Source organism: Dasypus novemcinctus, chromosome Y (genome assembly GCF_030445035.2).
Source record: "Dasypus novemcinctus isolate mDasNov1 chromosome Y, mDasNov1.1.hap2, whole genome shotgun sequence".
Lineage (NCBI taxonomy): Eukaryota > Metazoa > Chordata > Mammalia > Cingulata > Dasypodidae > Dasypus > Dasypus novemcinctus.
Window position 1 is genome coordinate 19061094 of NC_092216.1, and position 22284 is coordinate 19083377.

Here is a 22284-nt window from a genome sequence, read left to right on the forward strand (position 1 = left end):
TCAGGTTAAGTGTCCTTAAGCACCTCTTTGCGAAGATAAGCTCATGTCTTCATGGCACTTTTTCCAGGAAAATGATAAGGAACTAATTGTTAGTTGTTCTGATTCCCAGCTATCAACTGGAACTAACAGAAGAATACATCAATAGAACGAAAAGACTGATGGAAGATGAAAGAAAGAATAAAGGTGAATCTTGGGGGCGTGGGGGAAGCTGCATTTTTCCATTTTGATGTAGCTGGCTTCCTGAGTTGGGTCTGTACTATATTCTAAAGAATATGTATCATCACTTATAACAAAGGTACCATACTAATGCAAAGTGTCAACAATAGGGGAGCATATGGGAACGTGTGTTTTACTTGACTTTCCTGCAAACAACTTCTCTGATCAAAAAAATTTACAATAATTTCATAAAAAGTAACATCTTTCCCAGTCTTTGCAAAAAAAAAAAAAAAAAGAGACAGATTATTATGTGACAGAAGATTGTCATAATGCTGTTTAAGCCAGTGAACCTCTGGTATTTGTCATATAACTCTGGCAAAGTTAAGACAGTAGTAAACAGGGTGTTAGAGAGGTAGAGGAATATATCAAGAGAGAAACAGAATCAGGGAGGAAATAAAGAATGTATAGCTACACTTCAGTGCTACTACTGTTATTTTACAAAATTAAAAAATAAGGCGGGAGTGCATGTAGCTCCATGGTTGAGTGACTGCTTCTCATGTATGAGGTCCTGGGTTCAATCCCTGGTACCTCCTAAAAAAGAAAACTAATATTAATCACTACTTTTTTGCAAATATCATGTTTAATATTTTGTATGTTCCCATAGGCCAGTGATTTATTTTCAGTATTTTATCCAAATTTACTTCAGTCTGTTTTGATAAAGAAGATTGTGACTGTCAAGAAGGTGGCAGCAACTTATTGCCATCTGATTAAATATAGCTCCTAAGCATGGGAGACTTTATTTCTTACTTAGGAAAATATTATTTTAACTTTTCCGACCCTCGTGACCTAGATTCTTACTTCTTTCACTTCTTAAAACGTTTTCCTGCTTAGTAATAATGTTACTTGACACATAACCTCCTAAATGCTTGTATAAATTATATTAGTCCAAGACTAGGAAAATTGAAGAATTTTTCCATCTTAAGATATTGTTCATTTCAATTTACTTGCCAATGACAAGAGGCTGAACTTTTGGTGGATATTTTAACCAGATTCTTTGGAGTAAATCAAGGTTCGATCCTTGATACTGATTAGACACCTGATTTGTTGTTGCCCCTTTGCTTTTATCTTGCAGAGACAAATACTTCTTTAGGAAGTAGTACCATCAGGTATTCAGCAGATTGGTTTTTTTTTTTCTTTTAAGAGGTACCAGGGATTGAACCAGGGACCTTGACATATGAAGCAGGCACTGAACCATTGAGCTATACCCACTCTGCTTGCAGATTACTTTTTTTTAACAAATCAATTTTATTGATAAATATTAATAAACATAAAAATCATCCAAAGTGTACAATCAGTGGTATTTGCTATAATAACGTATTAGTGCATTTATCACTTCAGTCATTATTAGAGCATTTTCACTCTTTCAATAATAATAACAAACAAAAAACAAACAAGAAAACTCCTCACTTCTCATAGTTGTTGTGCTCCCCCCACTGTACATAGCTACTGTTTCTAGCTGTTCCAACCAAAGTGTATAATCCATGGCTTTTAGTACAATCAGCATGTTGTACATTCATTGCAGATTACTTTTTGATGATACATCTTACATAGACTTCTGTTAGATGAAGTAAAAATTGCAAAATAGTAAAAGACACATCTTTGTCTTTTAAAGAAATTAAGATCAGTTGGCATTAGTGCCCTGTGCTCTGACCATGGTGTCACAGCAAATGGTAGCACTCTGGTTAGCATGTGTAGTGGGAGCCATTTCACCATATATATCTGATGGTTAACAATCTCCCATACCCGTTGGGTAACGGTTTATTTCCTGCTTGCCCACTGAATTTTTCGCCGCCATGCCTGCTATTTTAGGTTATGAAATAATCTGAAATAATTAGACCTGCTCTACTGACCACAGATCAGTACGTGGCTTTTGCATTTGCAAGGAAAACATTATGATGTTTGATCGGTTGACTTTCTCTTTTAGAAGAAGCTATGCATTTGCAAGAAGAGTTCTCAGTTGTTAATTCAAAAAAGGAAGAACTCCGTCAATATGTAAATCGTGTGAAAGAACTTGAGGTAATTGTTAAGCCTGTGGTTTCTTTTTGAAATAGAGGTGAAGCAATTATGACATTTAAATTTTAGTCACAATTTATCTAGTTATCCTCTTGATACATTTGGGGTATTTATTATATGACTAAGAAAGCGATGGCTAAAATTAATAAAAGAGTTCTTAATTTCAAGCTAAATCACTTAGGAAAACCCAGAAAGAGCATGTACATTGGAGTCCTGAAGTCCTGCTTGAATCCTGCCTCTGTCCCTTGTTCCTTGTGTGCCTCTGGGCAAGTTTTGTGACCTCATATTCCTTGTCCATAAAATTTGGGCTAATGCCCATATCCCATGATTGTGGAAGGAATTCAGTGAGCTGATTTATGGGTCCAGCCCACAGCGGGTGGTCAATAAATGTTAGTTTCTACCTCAGCCTCCTTCCCATCAGCAGCAGGTTAAGAATTCTCATTACTTTAATATCATCCAGCTTAAAACAGAAAGATGCCTGTTTTACATGCCACTAGTACTTTATTACATTTCATTTGTGTGCTCTGAAGCATTAGAGCTGGGAACTTGAGGTACTTAAAATATCACCCGGGGGAACAGGTATAACTCAGTGGTTGAGCACCTGCTTCCTATGTATGAGGTCCCAGGTTCAATCCCCAGTACCTCCTAAGAAAATAATTTTATATATATTTATCTGATATATAAAATTTTTTTGCAACTCTGATGGCATGTTTATTTGAGAACTTTGTAGGATTCCATATCCAAATTTGAGTTACATAATGCTAAGACAAGGGGAGCATCTCACAGTATGTTAGTGATCATTTCTAGCCAATCTGTTTACATTTGTAAAAGGGTATTACTATAATCTGTAATCATTACTGGGTCCTTGATGCATCTGGAAAATGACGTGATAATCTTAACCAGAATTACTTGCTTCCTAGGAAAGGGTTCTACATAATTCAAGTTAGATAAACATTCCCCTATCCCAAATCTAGATCAAAGAATGAGTTTTCTTATTTTTTGTTAGGCTCTTTTTGTTGCAGCCAACCAACCATCTATCAAGTGACCTTAATTAAATTGTGAAAGCATCCTGCCAGCTTTTATTTCAGAATACTGTAAAATCATCATTCAAATATAGTTCTTCCTTCTTTTGTAATTTCAGCTTGAGTTAAAGTCTGTCAAAGTCCAGTCTTTGGCAATAACAAAACAAAACCACTTGCTAAAAGAAGAGAACCTGGAGCTCCTGGCACAAAATAAATCACTTAAACAGCAATTGGATGAGAGTAAAAGTGAAAACTTGCGTCTCTTGAACCGTATGACTTTTTTTTACCATTTGCATAGCTTCGTAATTCATATTGTAATTATTATAAAACTGCTTTGTACCTGTAAGGTAGGCTTAAATTGGGAAAATTTTATAAAATCAAGATTCTTAGATGGAAAGTACCTGTTGTTTGCTAGTGCATAATTGTGTCACTGTAAGAAGAAATATTTGTGAACTCTACACATCTGCCTCTACCAGCTGTCTCAGAAGCTCCCTTGCCCTTTGGCTGCTGGGTGGGCTTGCCTGGAGCGAGCAGGAGAGCAAGGTGGAGGTGGCTCGGGCTGGCCGGTCTCTCTGCCAAGCAGGACCCTGGTGACTAGGATTTTCTACCTTCTTAGGCATAATCCAGCCATCTCCTGAGCTGCTGGTTTTTCAGAAAGAATTAAAGAAAGCTGAAAATGCTATAGTTCTTCAGCATAAGGAGTTTGAAACCCACAAACAAGCTCTGGAAAAACAGCTGCAAAATGAAGTGAGTACTGCTCTTCGCTTGCTGAAGTATTCCGGCGGGGGGGGCGGCGTAAGTCAGACAGCCCAAGTCGGATTCATTATCTTAACAGGAAAAGGTACTCCCCGAAACGCTCAAGGTATTCTTTCTCATCTGAGAAAGTTCTTCAGTAATTACCGGGCTTCATAGTCATACTATTAATACAATCCAGAGGAAAGCAAACTCCCCAACTGTAATATTTTTAAGTGCCCAGTTGTGCTTCCTGTTAAAGTATCTCACTTGTCACCCTGTGGATAAGCAGCTTGATTTACAAATATTGGCTTTTTGACTTCTATCTGCATGCCCTGGAGTAGCTCTTCTTTAATATGAGTGAATAAGTGAATAAGGTGATGAGAAATTTGTGTTTGATATAAAGCTTCTCAGGAGTAGAAAAACAGAAAAATAAAATAAGCCCAATAAGAGGATTTGTGCTTTTGTAAGTGATTGTGATTGGTTTTATATTGATTTCTTTTCCTTCTGTAACTTTTCCAGATTGAGCGTTCTGCAGAGCTGAAGGCCCAGTTATTAGATTATGAAGCTTGTGTAAAGAGGTTCACTATGCAGATTGCGGATTTGAAGCTGCATCTGAAACAAACCCAGACAGGTTAGAGCCTTTCGTAATCCATAAAGATTTTTGGACATTTGTGGAAGTGTAACGATGGCTATTTATTGAATTTTTAATAATTTTCTTATTAAGGGAGAAGCCAGGTGCCCTGTGATTCAGGAGCGCCGCATCCCCTAAATAGCAAAGGCGTACTGGTGGGATGGTCACTCCGTGTGCCCCAGGAGTCCCCCAGCTCCCCCTGGACCTACACTTCCCTTTTTCCTTTGTTACTCCCAGAGGAAGCCTGATTGACTGTTCCTTGCCAGTCAGTCGTATGTGTAGGAGAAGCAGGGTGACCTAGTGGGGAGAGCGTCAGCATCAGAATCAGGGAATGTTTGGGTTTTGGACCCCAGCTTTGAAGTTAGTTGTTTGACCAAGTTACTTCAGCTTCCCTGAGCCTCTCTTTCCCCATTGTAACAAGAATCCCCTGCCATGCAGAATGCACATAAAATGAGATGGGGCACACGACAGCGCCTGGGATGGATAAGACCCCCAGGAAGTGGTTCCTGCTAGCACTTCATTGCTGTGGCTACTGTCTCCTGGCTGCAGAGATGCTCGTCCGCGCCTTCTTCCTAAAGTGTTGACTGAAGCTTCCATACCATCCTTCTTAGCTGCTTTCAAGCATAAAGAAAGGGTCCATGTTCCATCAGCCCAGGCAGTTCGCCCACTCCCTTGTGGCCCCTTCCTCAGTTTCCATTTGCAGTCTTCCCTCCTCAGGTGCTTGCTCCCTCCTACCTGCACTGCGTATGTTTTTATCTCTTGACTCATTTCTCTTCCCTCCCTTGCCTCTCTCTCAACAATTCAGTGTTTGCCAGACTGCTCACAGCGGAAACCTTAGCCATCTCTTATCATGAAAAATAGTTCGGTGGGGATGGTTTGCCCCTTCAAACACCTTTCTTATGGTGCTGGCCATAGCAGTATTGGGAGGCTTTGTAGGTGAGGAGTGGTCACATGTCCTGGCTCTGTAGGAGGGAATCCCAGTGGCACAACTGCTTGCTGAGTGTGTGACCAACCTCGGTGAGCCTAGGTGAGCTCTATTTCTAAAATGGGAGCTACCACATCTACACCTCGCCCATACACCACGTATTTTGCAACATCCCTGGGAGTTCTGGGGCAGCTTCCTCTAGCTGAACACTTGATATTTTTCTAGTAAAATGTGTGACAAATGCTGGGTGGGATAAAAAATGATTATAAATGGGCGTACCTCAGTTCATGTCAAGGTTTTCAACCAAACAAGTTCAGGTCTGGTCAGGCTTTGCCACCAAAGAAATCACGAATAAATTTTCAGTTCTCAGAGCTTTCTGGATTTCAAAGTGCATTTAACAGATTGAGGAATTATGCACTAGGAAAGAAGGTATATGAAGCCTTAGCTGTTACCTATAAGATCTTAATAGGTGTTGATAGTTGTCATTACCATTGCTTAAACAAGAGTTTAATGTGCAAGTTTGTCCTTTTGATTACTCACTGTCATTTTTCAAAAAAAGATTAAGCACATTTTAATTTTATTCTCTTTCCCCCTCATTTCCCAAACTCTGCTTTTGTAATTCTCAGCTCTAGAGAATGAAGTGTACCGCCAGCCCAAGCAGTCTCTGCTTGATCGTTCCATCACTGGATTGATAGGGGGCCAGATGGTGCCTCACGATGATGATATAAGTGGTGATTTCCTGAAGAATCCTTTTGAATGGGACAAGGTGATGGTTGGCCCAGTTATACCAAGGAGCAGGAATTGTCCCCATCCAGAGACGGAGGGTAGTTCCCCCGACTCAGACCTTGAGTTTGTGGCGAGTACTAAGGCAAGGGTAAAACAGCTAGAGCAAGAGGCTGAGCGCTTGGAAAATGCTTTCAGAAATTACCATCGAAGAGTTATTCAGAACACTGCTGGGAGCCCACCACCAGCCCACAGCCCACCACCCATGTACTTGCTGGGAGCGCTAAAAACCATCACCTCTAGTTCCCCAGAAAGAGGTATTTCGGCTGAAGACAGAATGGTCCCTGAGCAGCCTCGACTGAGCATCCTTAAAGAGGAAAGGAGTGACGCACCGGAAGCACTGACTGGCAGCGAGGCTTCCTGGCCAAGGAGAAGCTCTTCCCCGAGGCGCCTCTCCTCCACTCCCCTTCCCAAAGCGAACGGCAGCATCGATAGTGAGATGCACCTGGAAGGTACGCTGCCACCGAAAGGGTTTTTGGGGTGCCCTGGACCGGGCTGGCTCTGGCCCTCATTGGTCCTGTCACTTGAGTAAGAGCAGGGCCTCTAAGCAACCTGACGTGACATGAGGAGCATGGAGAGCCCTAGCTGTGTATCTTATTGCCTTGAGCAGTATGTTCACCTTCTGCCCCTGCTGTTCCTGGAAGGCTGTGGTGTTTCCCCATATCACGGGGCTGGCGTGGGGGTCGGCAGCGGGGAGAGTGTCACGTTCCAGCATGTTGCTGTCCTTTCCTTTACTGCTGGTTAGTTTTTACAGACTTTATTATTACTACTGTGCTTTAACTTGGGCCCACGAGCAGTTTTGTGGGTCATTTATGTTTCATACTTGGCTATTTGCAGACGTCACTGATGGACTTTCTTAAAATCACAGAAACCACCCTGGTATCTTCTCCGTGCAGTTGGTAACATTCTCCTGCTGGTTCCTTTGGCCCTGTAGGTCTGGGCAGATCACGTGTGGCCTCCCCTGATGCTTGTCCTGACAGGACGCCCCAGCCTTCACCTGCTGAGTCTGTACACAGCCTCTCCATCCCTTCCAGCCCCCCGGAGCAGCGGGCAGGGTAAATACCACATTCTGGTCGGCTTCAGCCAAGTAATGTTACCAGTAAAGGTTGTCAGCCTTTCCTTTGGTTTTTGGGTTTTTTCAGGTGATGGTAAAGATCATGGGGCAGTCTGATTGGAAAAATGATGTGTCATCATTGAGAATCATCTGAATTACCTGTGGACAAAAGTTTCCTTTTAAAAATAATTTCTACTTAGGTACAGAAAATGTGATGTGGTATTAATAAGCATCTTCATAATTCCGTGCCTAGACTCCATTCTTAAAGATAAAACCGAGCATTAAGAAATTCATGAAAGCAAATGAATTCAGTTTACTTTTAAACTTGTACCAGTTTCACACATCATTTAAAAGGTAATTTCAAAAAATGTGGCATGTAAATATAAAGAGCTAAGGTTTCACTTTCTGCATCACTGAAATTCTAGAGTGGTAGTGGACTCTAGGGTGCAGGCACTGAAGCAGTGTGGAGGGGAGAGCTTTAGGAACTAGGCCACTGGAGCAGCCTGGGCTGTGGTTGAGTCAGGCAGGGGCTGCCCCCCCATCCCATGCCTGGTCCGCCTGCAGGAGATTTTCACTCAGTCATTCTGGGCTGGAGCCTGGCCACCTGCAGGTCTAGCCAGTTCTGCTGTACAACGTTGAGAACTACCACTTATGTCTATAATGGTCCTAAATTGCTTCTTGTTTGTATTGCGATAAAAGAAAGCCAGGACATGCATGCACACGCTAAGGTAGGCTGCTCGGACGCCCTGTGGGCCTGGGGTTTTACATCTTCAGCTGAGTTGTGATGAGGTTGTGCAGTTTGATTTCTTAGAAAAATGTTTTGTGGTTACTGAAAAAATAAACTCGCATTGGGAGGGTGATCTTAATCTTTGCCAACTGTTTGTCCAAAGTGGTTAAAAAGAACCTCAGTTCAACATGGGTTGCTGAGCACAGTGCCGGCTGCATGGGGAGCCCTGGGTGCATGGTGGCTCTTTTTCTTAATAAGCCAAGGAAACTTCTGTAAAACTTTTTCTTGGGTCACAAAAGGTTTTCATCACACTGTGCTCTCGGGTGTTACATTATTATCACTGCATGTTCATGAATTCTATTCTTCCAATCCAGTCTTTACCAAAAGCAAACTGAACTGCAAGGAAAAAGTGAACTTTCAAATCTGGACATGCAACATTTTAAGGATAATGAGGAACTCAAATCATCTTTCGAATGTAAGTTCAAATCTAGGCGTGTTGAAAGTATAGAAAGCTTAGTTTTGGGAAATAGGTCTGTTACTTTAATCATGAATTAGGGCATTTTAACTTTGAGATAAAACCACAAATGCAGATTGTTGACCTCTTTTTTAATATCATTTTTTATATTCTTTAAAATTAAAAAAATAATTTCTGGATAACTAAGAATTTCAATATGAGCTATACTCATACATATGAATCCTTAACTTAATTTGCCAAGTTGCGATTACCTCACATTAAAATGTGATTTTTAAATTTCTATGGAATGTGAAAATTATTCTTTTTCTTGATATTATACTGGTTCCATCATTTGCCCCAGATGTAGCGAACTCCAGTCTTAGTGAAAGAACGGGGGTGAAAGCATGTCGGCACAAGGGTTGGGGAACTGGCATCTTGGCCGTGGCCCTGACATGGTCACCTCACCGCGCTTCAGAGCCCATTGCCTAAGTGTCAGAGATGGTGTAGAGTCAGTTGTCTCAGCTGCTTTCCAGCTTTAGACATTTTTAGATTTATATATAGCTTTGTAAACATCATTGTCAGGTCTGAAAATATAACATTTTTCTCCTTAAACTTTCTTTTTTGAAATAATTTCAAACTTAGAAGATAGTTGCAAAAGTAATACAAACCTTGTAAAGAGAACTCCAAACAAATCAACCCTCTCCCATACCCAGGCCCACCAATTTTAACGCTGTGTCACATTTGCTGTATCGTTCTATCTGTCCTTCTCTCTGTTGATCTATCTACTTATCTATCCATTTTCTAGACATTTGAGAGTAAGTTGCATCTATCATGCTCCTTGAACATATAATGTACTTCCATGTGCATTTCCTAAGTACAAGGCTATTCACTAATATAACCACCTTACATATTGTCCCAAGTTCAAGAACTTTAGTATCCATTGAAGCTTTCAATCTATATTCCAGTTTTTTTCATATGTCCCTGTAATGTCCTTTGGGGCCATTTCTCTCCATTATTAGATCTAGTGTAGCACCATTTATTGCATTTAATTGCCATTTTCTCTTTAGTTCTGCACGTACATCGTTTTGAACAATTAAATGGGCAGGCCTAGTAAATTTTGTGAATTATTTTGAACTTGCAGCCAAAGGAGAATTTTGTTAAGCCATTTCTATTTAAATGAAATTCAGATGTTTGTCAGCAAGCCAACTTAATTATTTTCTGTCACTGGATTGTTTTTTTCCTATTGGGTTTTGAATCTTTTTTTTTTTTTAAAGATTTATTTATTTATTTATTTCTCTCCCTCCCCCCCCCCCAGTTGTCTTCTCTCTGTGTCCATTCATTGTGTGACTCTGTGACCACTTCTATCCTTATCAGCGGCACGGGAAGCTGTGTTTCTTTTGGTTGCCTCATCTTGTTGTGTCAGCTCTCCGTGTGGGTGGCACCATTCTTAGGCAGGTTGCAGTTTCTTTCGTGCTGGGCGGCTCTCCTTACGGGGCGCACTCATTGCGCGTAGGGCTCCCCTACATGGGGACACCCCTGTGTGGAATGGCATTCCTTGCGCGCATCAGCGCTGCGTGTGGGCCAGCTGCACACGGGTCAAGGAGGCCCGGGGTTTGAACCGCAGACCTCCCATGTGGTAGATGGACGCCCTAACCACTGGGCCAAGTCTCCTTCCTGAATCTAACTCTTTCAAGGATAAGAACACGTTAAGAAGTAAACACACTGGCAAGCACGTCTTGCCAGTGTAGACTCCTGTAAAGAAAGGGAACCCTGCGGCTCTGGCTGAAGTTGGCCAGCTGCCCCCACCCCCACCTGCCCTGCCCCCTGCTGGCCGTCCTAAGGCCCCGTTGGACAGCTGCCCCTCCTCTTGTAGCTGCAGGGGACATGCCGAGGCAGCGCGAAGGAGATGTGCTGCATTCTGCTGGAGACATGCTTCCCGTGGACGCCACCACAGCCGCCGTGCCCTCCAGACCTGCCCCATCTCACTCCCCAAGTAAGAGTGCGTTTTTATTTCATGCAACACAGAAGGACAGCATAGATTGTCGAAAATCTGGGGCTGGGGTGGTGGTGTTGGTTACATTTCCTAAGTAACTCACAATTAGAACATGTAAAGACTGTGCTGAGGAAAATACTGATGGAAAGGCTTCTCATTTAGTCTTCCAGGGCCAGTTGCTTTAAAAAGAATTGTTTTATTGTCAGTCTGATATAGCAAGGACACTGTTACCCAGAGCACATCTGCAAGGACCATTCCACAGGAGCCTCAGTATCTCACCAAGATAACGGTTAATCTCTGGTATATGTCTTCAGTGTGGTTTTAACTTTTTTATTTTATTATTTTTTGTTCCATCTGTTTGCTTCCTTTATGTCTTAAAATATAAAGGCAGAAACCCACGTTGTACATCAATCTTTTAAAAAGCTCCCGACACCAAGTGAGCCAAGTGCTGGGGGGACCTGGTCTTGAGACTCCTGGTCTCTGGCCCCCGCCTCTCTCCCTTCTCCACCAGGAGCCCACCCCCTTCTCTGGAGGTGGAGGGACTGGGGAGGAGGGAGGCAGGCAGGGAGGGCTCTGAGCCTTGTTCCAGGGCTTGCTCTACAGCCAGGTCCTTTTCCCCTTGGAGTTGAAGGAAATTCCTCAGGTCAGGCCTTCTCTGTACTGGCTCTCTTGTAGGGACTGGGCATCCAGCAGTCAACCAAATCCAGCCCTGTCTTCATGGAGCTGATGTTCTAGTGGGGGCCAGGAAGGAAGTGGGGAAGTGGGGGGCATGTCAGATGGTCAGCGAGCCATCAGGACCGCGTGTGGAGAAGTGCTGTGGGGGACAGCCGAGTGAGGACGGGGGCCACGGGAGGGCACAGGGGCCAGAGCCCAGATGAGGTAAGGGGATGAAAGGAGCTTAACAACCTGCCTCCCTCCTCCCCGCACCTGAGGGAAGGGTGCTTCTGCCTCCACAGAGCAGCCTAGGTTATTACCGTGGCTTCTGACATAACAGTGAGGCGTGGCAACTTTTTTGATTAATTGAGAAATTCTCTTATATTCAACATTTCATCTCTTTGGGCACAAAGGGAAATGAAAAAGGTCAAAACGTGGTGTGTTTGAGGTGCCCAGTAGAAAGGCTTTTCTTTGCTCTTCTGTCTGAAGAGCCACCCAGCAGCTGAGCAGAGAAGCTGCCCTTCTTTCTTCTCTCTCTCTAAATCGCCATCAAAACACCATTCCAACTTTGGGATTGCTATTACATATAAGAAAGCCATACCATTTAGGAGTAACCCTTATTCCACCAGCAAGGAGGAGATTGCATTTCTGCCTGTGAAAATGAATCCCTGCCTCCTCTGGCATTTTAAATTCATAATAAGGATCAAGGGAGAGAGAAGCTGTGTTGCCTTTGTCTTCTCAGGACAACTAACTCAGTTCCTGCTGCTGTCTTTAGAACAGGGCGCAGCAAAGAGGCCCAGAGTCCTCCGGTGATCTAGTAATTCTGCTTTGTTAGCATTGTGCAGGTCAGAAAAGCGTAGGGCATAGCCTGAAGCCAGAGGAGGAAGGTCACAGTCATCATGTGTGGGACTGAGAGCGAATGAAACCTTTGAGGGACCTGTGGCTCAGAGCTGTCGCCAGAAACGCAGAAGTAAAACATGGGCCTTGCCTGCGGGGACTAGCAGTGGGAGAAACAAGTGCACATGAGTTTTGACGAGGCAGGTAGCAAATGCTGTGTGGGCAAGGTGCTGGGGAGGTTAGTGGTCCCTCTCAGAATACCGGGGCTCCCAGGGCGGGTGGCCTCTGAGGGCTGGAGCAGCAGATGGGATTTTGTAGGGAGAGGCAGGGAGGGAGCACGGCAGGTTAAGGAGGCGGTGACAGCAGAGGCCCCAAGCAAGGCCAGCATCAGCTCCAGTCAGGGACCAGGCAGCTTGAGGGTAGAGTTAGAAAATGCTGAATGCCACACTGAGTGGTAAATGTGGGAAATAAGCTTGGAAGGGAAAATGACAGGCAGCTCATCGGTCTACAGTGCCTTGAGTTTGAACTCCATCAGAGCAGAGATGCTCCACCAGCAAATCCAGCCAATCCACACAGGTCCCTTTCAGGAGCTAGGTCTGGCACTGGTGAAGATGGAGTGCCTGAGGCCAGGGAGACCACTGAGCAGGTTGTGCCTTAGGCCAGGGCGGTGGTGTCAGGGACCCTGATGAAAGCAGCAGGAGGAGGAGGGAGGCCCTGGCAGCCCTGGTGGCGAGAGGGCAGAGTAGAAAGAGCTGGACTGAAGGGACGGTAGTGATGGGGAGGTGGGGGGATGTTGGTGGGGAACCCATTAGAGACAAGGCTCTGCGGCCCGGGAGCTGGGACAGGGCTAGATAGGTCGCTGCACAAGACGGGGCTCAGCCCCCACATCAGCTCGGGGGAGGCCACTGGAACACCTCTGTGTCCATGCAGCTAGTGGGGAAATGGGCTATGCTTCCCCCGGCGCCCTGAGGGGAGGGAGGAATTGGAAGCAAAGGCTGGGCCTTGGGAAGGGAGGAGCAGGAGCAGGTGGCTGGAGAAGGGGAGACGGCGGTGGGCGGAATGGTGGCAGGCGGCGCTGCGTTGTAGGAAGTCTGGGGGCAGAGAGCCAGTGGGAGGGGCATAGCCCCTGGAGGCGCAGCACAGGAGCTTAGGCGCAAGGCAAGACCACTGCTTCTCGACCAGGGCCCTGCAAATGGTGCCTCATTCGTTGGAAACAGCTGAGGGTGGAAGCTATTCCCTCTCGTCTGTCCTATTAGGCACAGATCAGAAACCAAGTGGCGAGCAGGGGGAAGAAGACAAGTTATGGGAGCAGCACCTGAAAGAACGAAGGCAGAAAGAAGAAAGGCAGCGGTGTGAACGACAGGAAGCTTTAGAAAGGGAAAGAAGAGAGCTAGAAAAGCTGGATCAAGAAAGGGTAAGGAGCATGACTGAATCCCCGTCCTGGTCAATGCGTCCTACACCTTCAGGACTCCACCTCTGGGAGGTGAGCCAGCATTCAGTCCCCAGGTTATCAGAGCGGCAGGTAACTCCTTTTGTAAAAACGATTGTGGCAACATATACAACTTAACGCTTAGCAGCTAACTTTTCCAAAACCTTCTCTTAAGAGCAGTGAGAAAGGCCATGTAGCCCCTTCTGAGGTTTCAAGTGCAGTGTCGGGAAGCACTTTGGTGTGTGTGCCCATCTGGCCTCTGCCCTGCTGCAGATCTTCACTGAGAGCCGGAGATGAAAGGAGACACGACTGCAAGGTCCACTAGCTGGGACCGAGCAAGGACCAGGAGACCCCCAGGAGGGCCCAGGCAGGCCAGGGTGCTTGCAGGGGCCCTCGTCGCCTCTGTGCACCCTGCTTGCCTTCCGTCCTGCTGTTGGCCACATTAGCATGCCTGCCATGTCTTCCAGGCTTCCGTCTGCCTGGTGGATGTTCCCGGGACTCCTGGTTCATTCGGGTATAAAGCCTAGAACACTTTAGGGAAATTCATCCCTTCCTTTGTTGAGGCGGCATGTTTGTTTCTCTTTAATGGTAACCGTGACTTGATTTTTTTTAGAAACCTAATTCTCAGTGTACAGGTTGTACTTAAAGGATCAGGATGCTATTACTGTGTGCTTTGTAAATGGAAAAGTTTTAAAAATGTATTTGTGTATTGCCTATTTTGGTGCCCATCTATTTTACAGCAGATGATTGAAGAATCATTGAAGATTGAAATGGAGAAAGAATTAGAAATGAGTGCTCAAGAAATGAAAGACAAATCTGCTTGTGGTGAAAATCCTTTAGAAAAGTACATGCAGCTCATTCAGCAGGGGAGAATGGAGGATGGGGCAGATAAGGTGAGGCTGCTGTGTGGAAAGGGCAGGCGGGGGGTCGAGGGCCTCTTGTGGATAATTTTAAAGACTTAACAGGAACCTGTCTTCTCCGTTGAAGGCAAACTGGTTAGATCATAGAAAATCCAAAGTTCACGTGGAGTCTCATGTCTTTTAATCTACTACACTATTTCAACAAAATTTTACAGCTTTTACTTGGGTAACAGATGTAAGAGATTTTGATTTGTGAAAGCGTGTAAAGGTTGGGATGTCTCTTATTATTAAGAACAAGAAAGAAAGATCTGTCAGGGAGTGATGAATGCATTGCACAGCCTGAGCCATTCCTCTTTTCTGAGTCTGAAGTGCCTTGGGTGTTGAGAATGCATACCTTAGAGTTTATTTTGATGTGCTTGCTAAATTTAATGTTAAAATGTCACCTTTTTTTTAGACTCTTAAATTACATCTGTATTTCAAAAAGAGTTCTAAGAGAAATCATAGTGTTTCATAAAATTAATGCGTTATCTAGTTTTAAACTTTTTCTTTCCCTCTCTATGTATCAGAGCTCAAAAATGATAGTCACCAGAGAGAGATCACTGTCAGACACACTGCCACCTAGTGACAAAGACGAAAGGTATGGGTCTCCAGAACTTGTATTCCAAGGCAAACCGCTGTCATGTTGCTGGTTTTGTTAGCTCTACTCGAGGTGGCCAGAAAGAAGTTATTGAATCAGTCAAAATTACTAACTACAACCACAAAAAATCAATTGTGGTCTTTTAATCTGTGAGATTCATCTTAAAATTGTAAGCTAGAGCAGAAACACCTAAGGGAATGAGAACATTATGAAGATCCTGCAGGAACCTGATGAGTGTATTTTTACATTTTTAATTTTTGTCTTTCCCTAATTTAGTCTCATGGGCCTTTCTCAGGAAGAACCAGATGACTTCTGGTGATGAGGTTTGCTCTCCAAATTCTTACTGACATAGAACAACAAGAAGTTACGTAACATGCTGGTCTTTACTTTCTTACAACACAAAATTCTTAATAAAGATGATTTATAAGCCAATGTGAGATTTTTCATAATCCTATTTGGAACTACAGTGTATAAACAAATAATAAGCTAGGCAAGAGGCACCCCTCCTCATTCTTAGGCCTTTATCACACTAGAATGAACCTGCCTCCTCACTACCCGACCCACGCCTTAGTCCTATTACATTTTTAACATTTTTCAGTTTTCAGGTAAGTGTACCCCATCTTATTGGTCAAATTCTGGTCCTCCATTTTGGAAGTTTAACCTGTCTTCCCTCCTCTCCAGAATTGGGCTGTCACCTATAAAATAGGCTGCCATCCTTCCCAACTGCCTCCAGGATGTGGGGCTGTCAAGATCCTAGAGATCATTTCTGACTACAAACTGGGCTGAATGAATTGTTTTTGCCAGTGATACTTGTTTAGTTTTCATTTTGTAATGAATGAATTTAAAGTATTTCACTTGGTTTTCAAATGAATAGGCTCCTCCTCCGTATGTCTTGATTTAAGTTTCATAAGGCATAACTAGAAATGGAAAAAATCTCTAATTCACTCTCTAGAGGTTTGTTTTGTGGCAGGATTACTGTCAATACTTATGAAACTTCATTGTGAGCTTATGTAGCCAATATTTTACACTACAAATTTATTCTGATGACTCATGTAACTTAATTGCATAAAATGCTACATAAACAGAAACTGTTAAACAGTGTGCAAAACAGCACACAAAGTTTATTTTCCAGTCATGTGTGAAAGTGGCTCAACTGATAGACGTCTGCCCACCACATAGGAGGTCCAGGGTTCAAACTCAGGGCTTCCTGACCTGTGCAGTGAGCTGGCCCACGCACAGTGCTGACATGCGCAAGGAGTACTGTGCCATGCAGGGGTTTCCTTCGCATAGGGGAGCCCCATGCACAAGGAGTGCGCCCTGCAAGGAGAGCCACCCTGTGTGGAAAAGTGCAGTTTTCCCAGAAGTGGTACTGCACACATGGAGAGCTGATGCAGCCAGATGACACAACAAAAAGAGACACAGATTCCAGGTACCAATGACAAGAATATGAGTCGACACAGAAGAACACACAGTGAATGGACATAGAGAGCAGACAATGGGGGGCCGGGGGAAGGAGTTGGTAACGGGAGAGAAATAAAAAATAAATCATAAAAAAAAAAAAAAAGAAATTACCAAAAATGCCAGGTGTAGAAAATCCAGATGCATATTCCTGCTGACAGATACATAGTTTTACTTAGGATTTCATTTGTGAATCGGTTTAAAGTTAGTTCTGCTTCACAGAATACTGTTAGAGGTAGATTTTCTCAGCACTTGAGTAACTTCTTTTTACAGACTCTATACATTGACTTTGTCAAAGCGAGTGGTACCTAGGCCTTTACAAAGGCTCACCACTCAGTTGGCTGAGTTGAAGTTTTCTGCTAAACCTGTAGGTATATGGTTTTTATTTGTTGGAGAAAGAATTCTATACTTTTCAAGTTGCACTTTATGCAGAATACAGCCCTACAGTACTTTCTCCACATGCTCTTGCTAAATTTAGGCCTGGTTTCCAGACAAATGTGAAATACTGACTATGCATATTATGCCAGAGTATCAAAGATAGGTAGCATTTATGTATGGTAAAAAGGCAAGTGACTAAAGCTTTAATTTTATTTTGTTACTTTGAATACATCCACAATTGTTTCCACCTAAATAGATCTTTAAGCATACACAAGCATTGACTATTGCATTAGTTAGCCAAGGGGGTGCTGATTCAAAATACTGGAAATAGGTTGGTTTTCATAAAGGGTATTTATATGGGGTAGGAGCTTACAGATACCAGACCATAAAGCATAAATTACTTCTCTCACCAAAGTCTATTTTCATGTGTTGGAGCAAGATGGTTGCCAATGTCTGTGAGGGTTCAGGATTCCTGGGTTCCTCCTTTCCAGGATCTTGCTTCTTCCTGGGCTCATGGTTCCTCCCTTCCTGGGGCTTCCTCCTCTTTCCTCTGGATGTATACTTTCCGGTACTCCAGCTTAAGGCTTTAGCATCAAACTCCAACATCAAAACTCCAATATCAAAATCCCTGAACTCTGTCCTTTGCCATGCCTTTTTATCTATGTCCCACCAAAGGGTGGGGACTCAATGCCTTACTGATGTGGCCCAATCAAAGCCCTAATCATAACACAGTCACATCCAGGTACAGACCAGATTACAAACATAATCCAATATCTATTTTTCAAATTCATAACCATATCAAACTGCTACATCTATTATCTACAAATATTTATTGAAACACTTGATTAGAACTACAGGATACCCTTGGCACTGATAGAAAATACTGATTCACTGTTAGGTTACAAAAAATTATACATAGCAAGAATCAGTGCTCTCTCTATAAAAAATATTAGACAATTTTAAACTATCAAAAATTCCTGATAATAGCCACCAGAATTAGAAATGTAAAATTAGGCTTTAGACACTATCTCTTGTTGGAGAGCACTGGATACTAACATTGCTTCCACTGCAGGGGTAGGAAGTTGGGGGCAGGGGGGAGGCGGGTGGGGAGCAGAATAAGACTGTCATGCAACAGGAAAACAGAACATGACGCTATTCTGGAACAATTGTTCTGACAAGAGAGCTTCTCCCAGTTAGAAGATAAAAAAGATCCACATAGGAATTTTTTGGCATTCACCAAGAAAAGAATGTGAAATGCCTACTTTTATAAGTATTCAGTTTTTTTAATAGCATCTTGATAAAAGTATGCTTCCTGACATTTTAATAAATTTCTGCACATGTGTACTTTTTTTTAGGGGGGGAGGGGAGAAGGTAATGGCTTTAATTTTTTTTACACTTTTTAAATTAAAGTTAATAGATCACAAAGAACATTACATTAAACATTTTTAAAAAACATCAGTTCCTGTATACCCTGCTCTCTACCCCCCACCCCATCACTTCTGTAAATACATAAATCACAAAATAATGTTACATTAAAAAATAATGAGGTTGCTGTATACCCAACCCCCCCACACACCCCACTCCTCCCACACTAACAATCTCCTCCATCTTTGTGGCACACTCATTGCACTCAGTGAACACCTGGAGCACTGCTGCACCACATAGATCATAGTTTACCCTGTAGTTCACACTCTCCCCCAGTACATTCAGTAGGTTATGGCAGAATACTTAAAATCCATAATCTGACCCTGTAATATCATTTAGGACTCCAAGTCCCAAAAATGCTCCCACATCACATCTCTTCTTCCCTCTCCCTGCGCTCAGCAACTATTGTGGTCGTTCTCTCCTCCTCAATGCTACAATTTCTTCTATTACTAGTCACGATAGTTTTATAGTAGAATATCAGTAAGTCCACTCTAATCCATATTTTGTTCCTCCATTCCTTGGAGCTGGGATGGTTATGTCCACTCACCTCTAGATCAAGAAGTGGTTTAGATTACACATGGATGGTGGATGCAGTTCTTCTGCTTGCAGTTGTTGGCACTCTTGATTCCCTCATGCGGTGTTTGACCATCTTCACCTCCTTGTTAGCTGACCTGGGTAAGTACAATGAGCCAGATAGTAGGAATCACAACTCTGCTGAGGCTCAAGGCCCAGCTGGTACATAGACAGTCCAGAGACTCAAGTTGCCTTAAGTGTGCACCATCCCTCGCAACAACCACAGGTTCAGTAAAAGTGACAGGCATGTGTAGGAAGGTCACATCTGAGTCCAGCTCCATCACACTCAGGAGCACAAATTCCAAAGTAGGATCCTCAGACATGGCACAGAACTCCAAATCCATCTGCCATGGCCATATACCCTGTGGATTTCCATAGCCTTCAGAGGAAATAATACTTTGGATCTCTCTGGGTTCCTGCTGAGGTGTGCATAAGCATGATGCCTCTGGTGACCTCTGGACTCTTTTGGGGTGACTGTTAGCCATATCAACTCATTTGTCTTTGCCATTTCCCCCTTTTATTTAAGGTCAAAAAGCAGTTTTTAACACTTGACCCAATATGTAGGCTTAGATATTCTGCTGGTCTGAGTTGACCTTTTATTCAAGTTCTCTTTCTAGTTGCATCACCAGTTACTGATTGGTAGCAGTCCCTCAGTGCCAGGGAGGCTCATCCCCAGGAGTCATATCTCACACTGGGGAGTAGGTAATGCATTTACATGCTGAGTTTGGCTTAGAGAGTGGCCATATTTGAGCAATATGGAGGCTCTCAGGGGTAACTCTTAGATACCCTGCAGCTCTAGGCCTAGTTCATATTTCAGATGCACAGGCTCATAAGCATACTCATCAGTATCAAGGGCTCATTGTTGGACTATCCATCTTTATGGATCTGTACCATTGCATTTGGGGAATTGTTGCTGTTTAATTTGGGAATCTGATAGTGCTCCCCTGCTTAGGAACTCAGCACTCCCTCAATTGTCATTTTTAACTGAAACCACTATGAAAATACCCACTTTTATGTTCCCTGGATATATGCCCTGGAGAACTCCTTCCCAACCACGTGCCCCCCCCAATCAATAACACCCACACCAGTGTTCCTCCCCTGCCACAGTTGAACCTCTTTGTGATCCAAAACTTCTTAAAAAATGAAGCCTAATATATTGCCAGATTCCATTAATAGTAAAGCGGAATATAGTGATGGATTTAAAGGTTAGATATAGAATACATACTAATTTAGAAAAATAAAGTAAAAATTGGGGTATCAAAAAATGAAAAAAATGAAAAAGCTTTGTTTTTGATGTTTTACCTTTCATCACTGCCATGGGTGTTGCCCTGTATGTACAGTCACAAAGCTCTTTCTTTCATTTATTCCTCAGTGTCTACATCCTTTTTTCCCCCTAATTATTAGTTTTGTCTTCAAAAAAGCTTTAGATCACATTAATTCATATATATAATATAGGGTACTCCCACATATCCAATGTCAAACACTTTGCCCCTTCCCCAGCAATGATATTTTTACATGTTCATAATATATTTGCTGCAGCTGATGTACAGATATCGAAACAAAGCTTTCAAACATGGTTCCATTTTGTTTTACATTATGGTTTATATTTTAGACTGTACAAATTTCTAAATTTTTAGCTTCCTTATGTTTTACATTATGATTTACACTTCAGCTTATAGACTTTTATACACTTTTGGTGTAAGTTATTATTTCCTATATCCATTATTGCATGATCTTGTGTAACACTTCCATTGTCCACCCCACCCCCACTCCCAGTTGCCCTGCTTCCATCTATTCTATACCTCTCTTCCCCTCCCCTCAGGGTCCACAGTGACAACGAATCTTCACTACTTGAGGGACCAGATTTACATATACTGCAACAATGCTGAGGGCTTGACTTACTAGACTGTCTTAACTAATTGGGAGCCACCAATTGGGTAGACACAATTCCCTCTATTTGGGAAATCAGGTATCCCCAGAATGCGGGAACACATTCACACTCATTGTATGGGTCTACTCCCAATGATATAACACACTATGACAAAATGAGCACTCACATACTCCCTAGAAGCTTGCCCCAGTATCAGACGCCCCTTTTAAGTTCCTTAAACATGTAATCCTTATTATATTTTCTAAACAGTTTTTGCAAAATTATAGCTTCAAACATATACCTGACATTCTCCCATATTCAATTGTTTCCCCCAACCCTTCCCCCAATTTCTTGGGCCATCTGACCCATCCTACCATCCCTAGTCCCCTTCAAGCCCTCAAAGTTCCACACGAAGGTTTCCCTATGCCCCCATTTTTTCCCTTCCCTGTACAAATACTTACCTCTAGCTTATCATAGATTTCACCCATGTAGATGTCAGCTCGCAACCTTCCCTCTCCCCACCCAAAATTGCTTTAAGCCTATCTTCCAGTGTCTAGCTTTCTGAGACAGCTCAGTTTGCTGGCTTCATGTCAGAGAGGTTATGGTGTACTTGTCCTTCAATTCATGACTTTCATCACTTAACATAAAGTCCTCAAGATTCATCCATGTTATCACATGTGCTTGTACTGCATTTCTTCTTAGAGCTGAGTAGTATTCCATTTTATGTATATTCCACATTTTATTTATCCATTCATCTCTTGATTTGGGCATTTGGGTTGATTCCAACTTTTGGCAATAGTGAATAATGCTGCAATGAACATCGATATGCATATATTAGTTTGTTTCCTTATCTTCATTTCTTCTGGGTATATACCCAGCAGTGGAACTCCTGGGTCATATGGCAAATCTATAACTGAATTTTTAAGAACCCACCAAACTATTCTCCAGAATGGCTGTATCCTTCTGCATTTCCACAAACAGTGGATGACGGTTCCCATTCCTCCACATCCTCTCCAGCACATGTAGTCTTCTGGTTTTTTGATAGCTGCCAGTCTTATGGGAGTAAGATGGTATCTCATTGTAGTTTTGATTTGCATTTCCCTAATAGGTAGTGATTTTGAGCATTTTTTCATGTGCTTTTTAGCCATTTGTATTTATTCTTTGGAGAAGTGTCTGTTCAAATCATTTTCCTATTTTTTAAATGGGTTTTTTGTCTTTTTATTTTGAGATATAGGAGTTCCTTATATATGCAGGATATAAGTCTCCTATCAGATATATGGTTACCAAATATTTTCTCCCATTGTGTAGGCTCTCTTTTCACATTCTTGACAAACTCCTTTGAAGTGCAAAAGTCTTCAATTTTGAGGAAGTCTGTTCTTTTACTGTTCATGTTTTTGGTGTGAAGTTCATGAAGCTGTTTACTATTATAAGACCCCATAGAAGCTTCCCTACATTGTTTTCCAAAGTCTTTATGGTTTGGCTCTTATATTTAGGTCTTTGATTCATTTTGAGTTGGTTTTTGTATAAGGTGTGAGATGGAAATCCTCTTTCCTTCTTTTGCATATTGATATTCAATTCTCTAGGCACCATTTGTTGAAGAGGCCATTCTC

The 22284-nt window shown here is 42.7% G+C and overlaps 1 protein-coding gene across 3 annotated transcripts in view; it reads left to right on the forward strand.

Annotated features, from left to right (window-relative positions):
* Window positions 1–15402, forward strand: part of LOC139438400 (centriole and centriolar satellite protein OFD1-like) — a 36105-nt gene extending 20703 nt beyond the window's left edge. Inside the window, exons 10-22 of one of the 3 annotated variants that reach the window (XM_071213549.1) lie at window positions 110–183; window positions 2141–2232; window positions 3371–3521; window positions 3868–3998; window positions 4506–4617; window positions 6169–6777; window positions 7260–7380; window positions 8481–8581; window positions 10434–10553; window positions 13301–13458; window positions 14217–14366; window positions 14900–14970; window positions 15247–15402. In XM_071213549.1, the coding sequence (XP_071069650.1) occupies window positions 110–183; window positions 2141–2232; window positions 3371–3521; window positions 3868–3998; window positions 4506–4617; window positions 6169–6777; window positions 7260–7380; window positions 8481–8581; window positions 10434–10553; window positions 13301–13458; window positions 14217–14366; window positions 14900–14970; window positions 15247–15289 (1933 nt within the window). In that variant the 3' untranslated portion in view covers window positions 15290–15402. Of the gene's footprint in view, window positions 1–109; window positions 184–2140; window positions 2233–3370; window positions 3522–3867; window positions 3999–4505; window positions 4618–6168; window positions 6778–7259; window positions 7381–8480; window positions 8582–10433; window positions 10554–13300; window positions 13459–14213; window positions 14367–14899; window positions 14971–15246 lie in introns of all 3 variants that reach the window. The other 2 variants (XM_071213548.1, XR_011648059.1) reach the window with 2 other exon arrangements.
* The last annotated feature ends 6882 nt before the right edge of the window (window positions 15403–22284 follow it).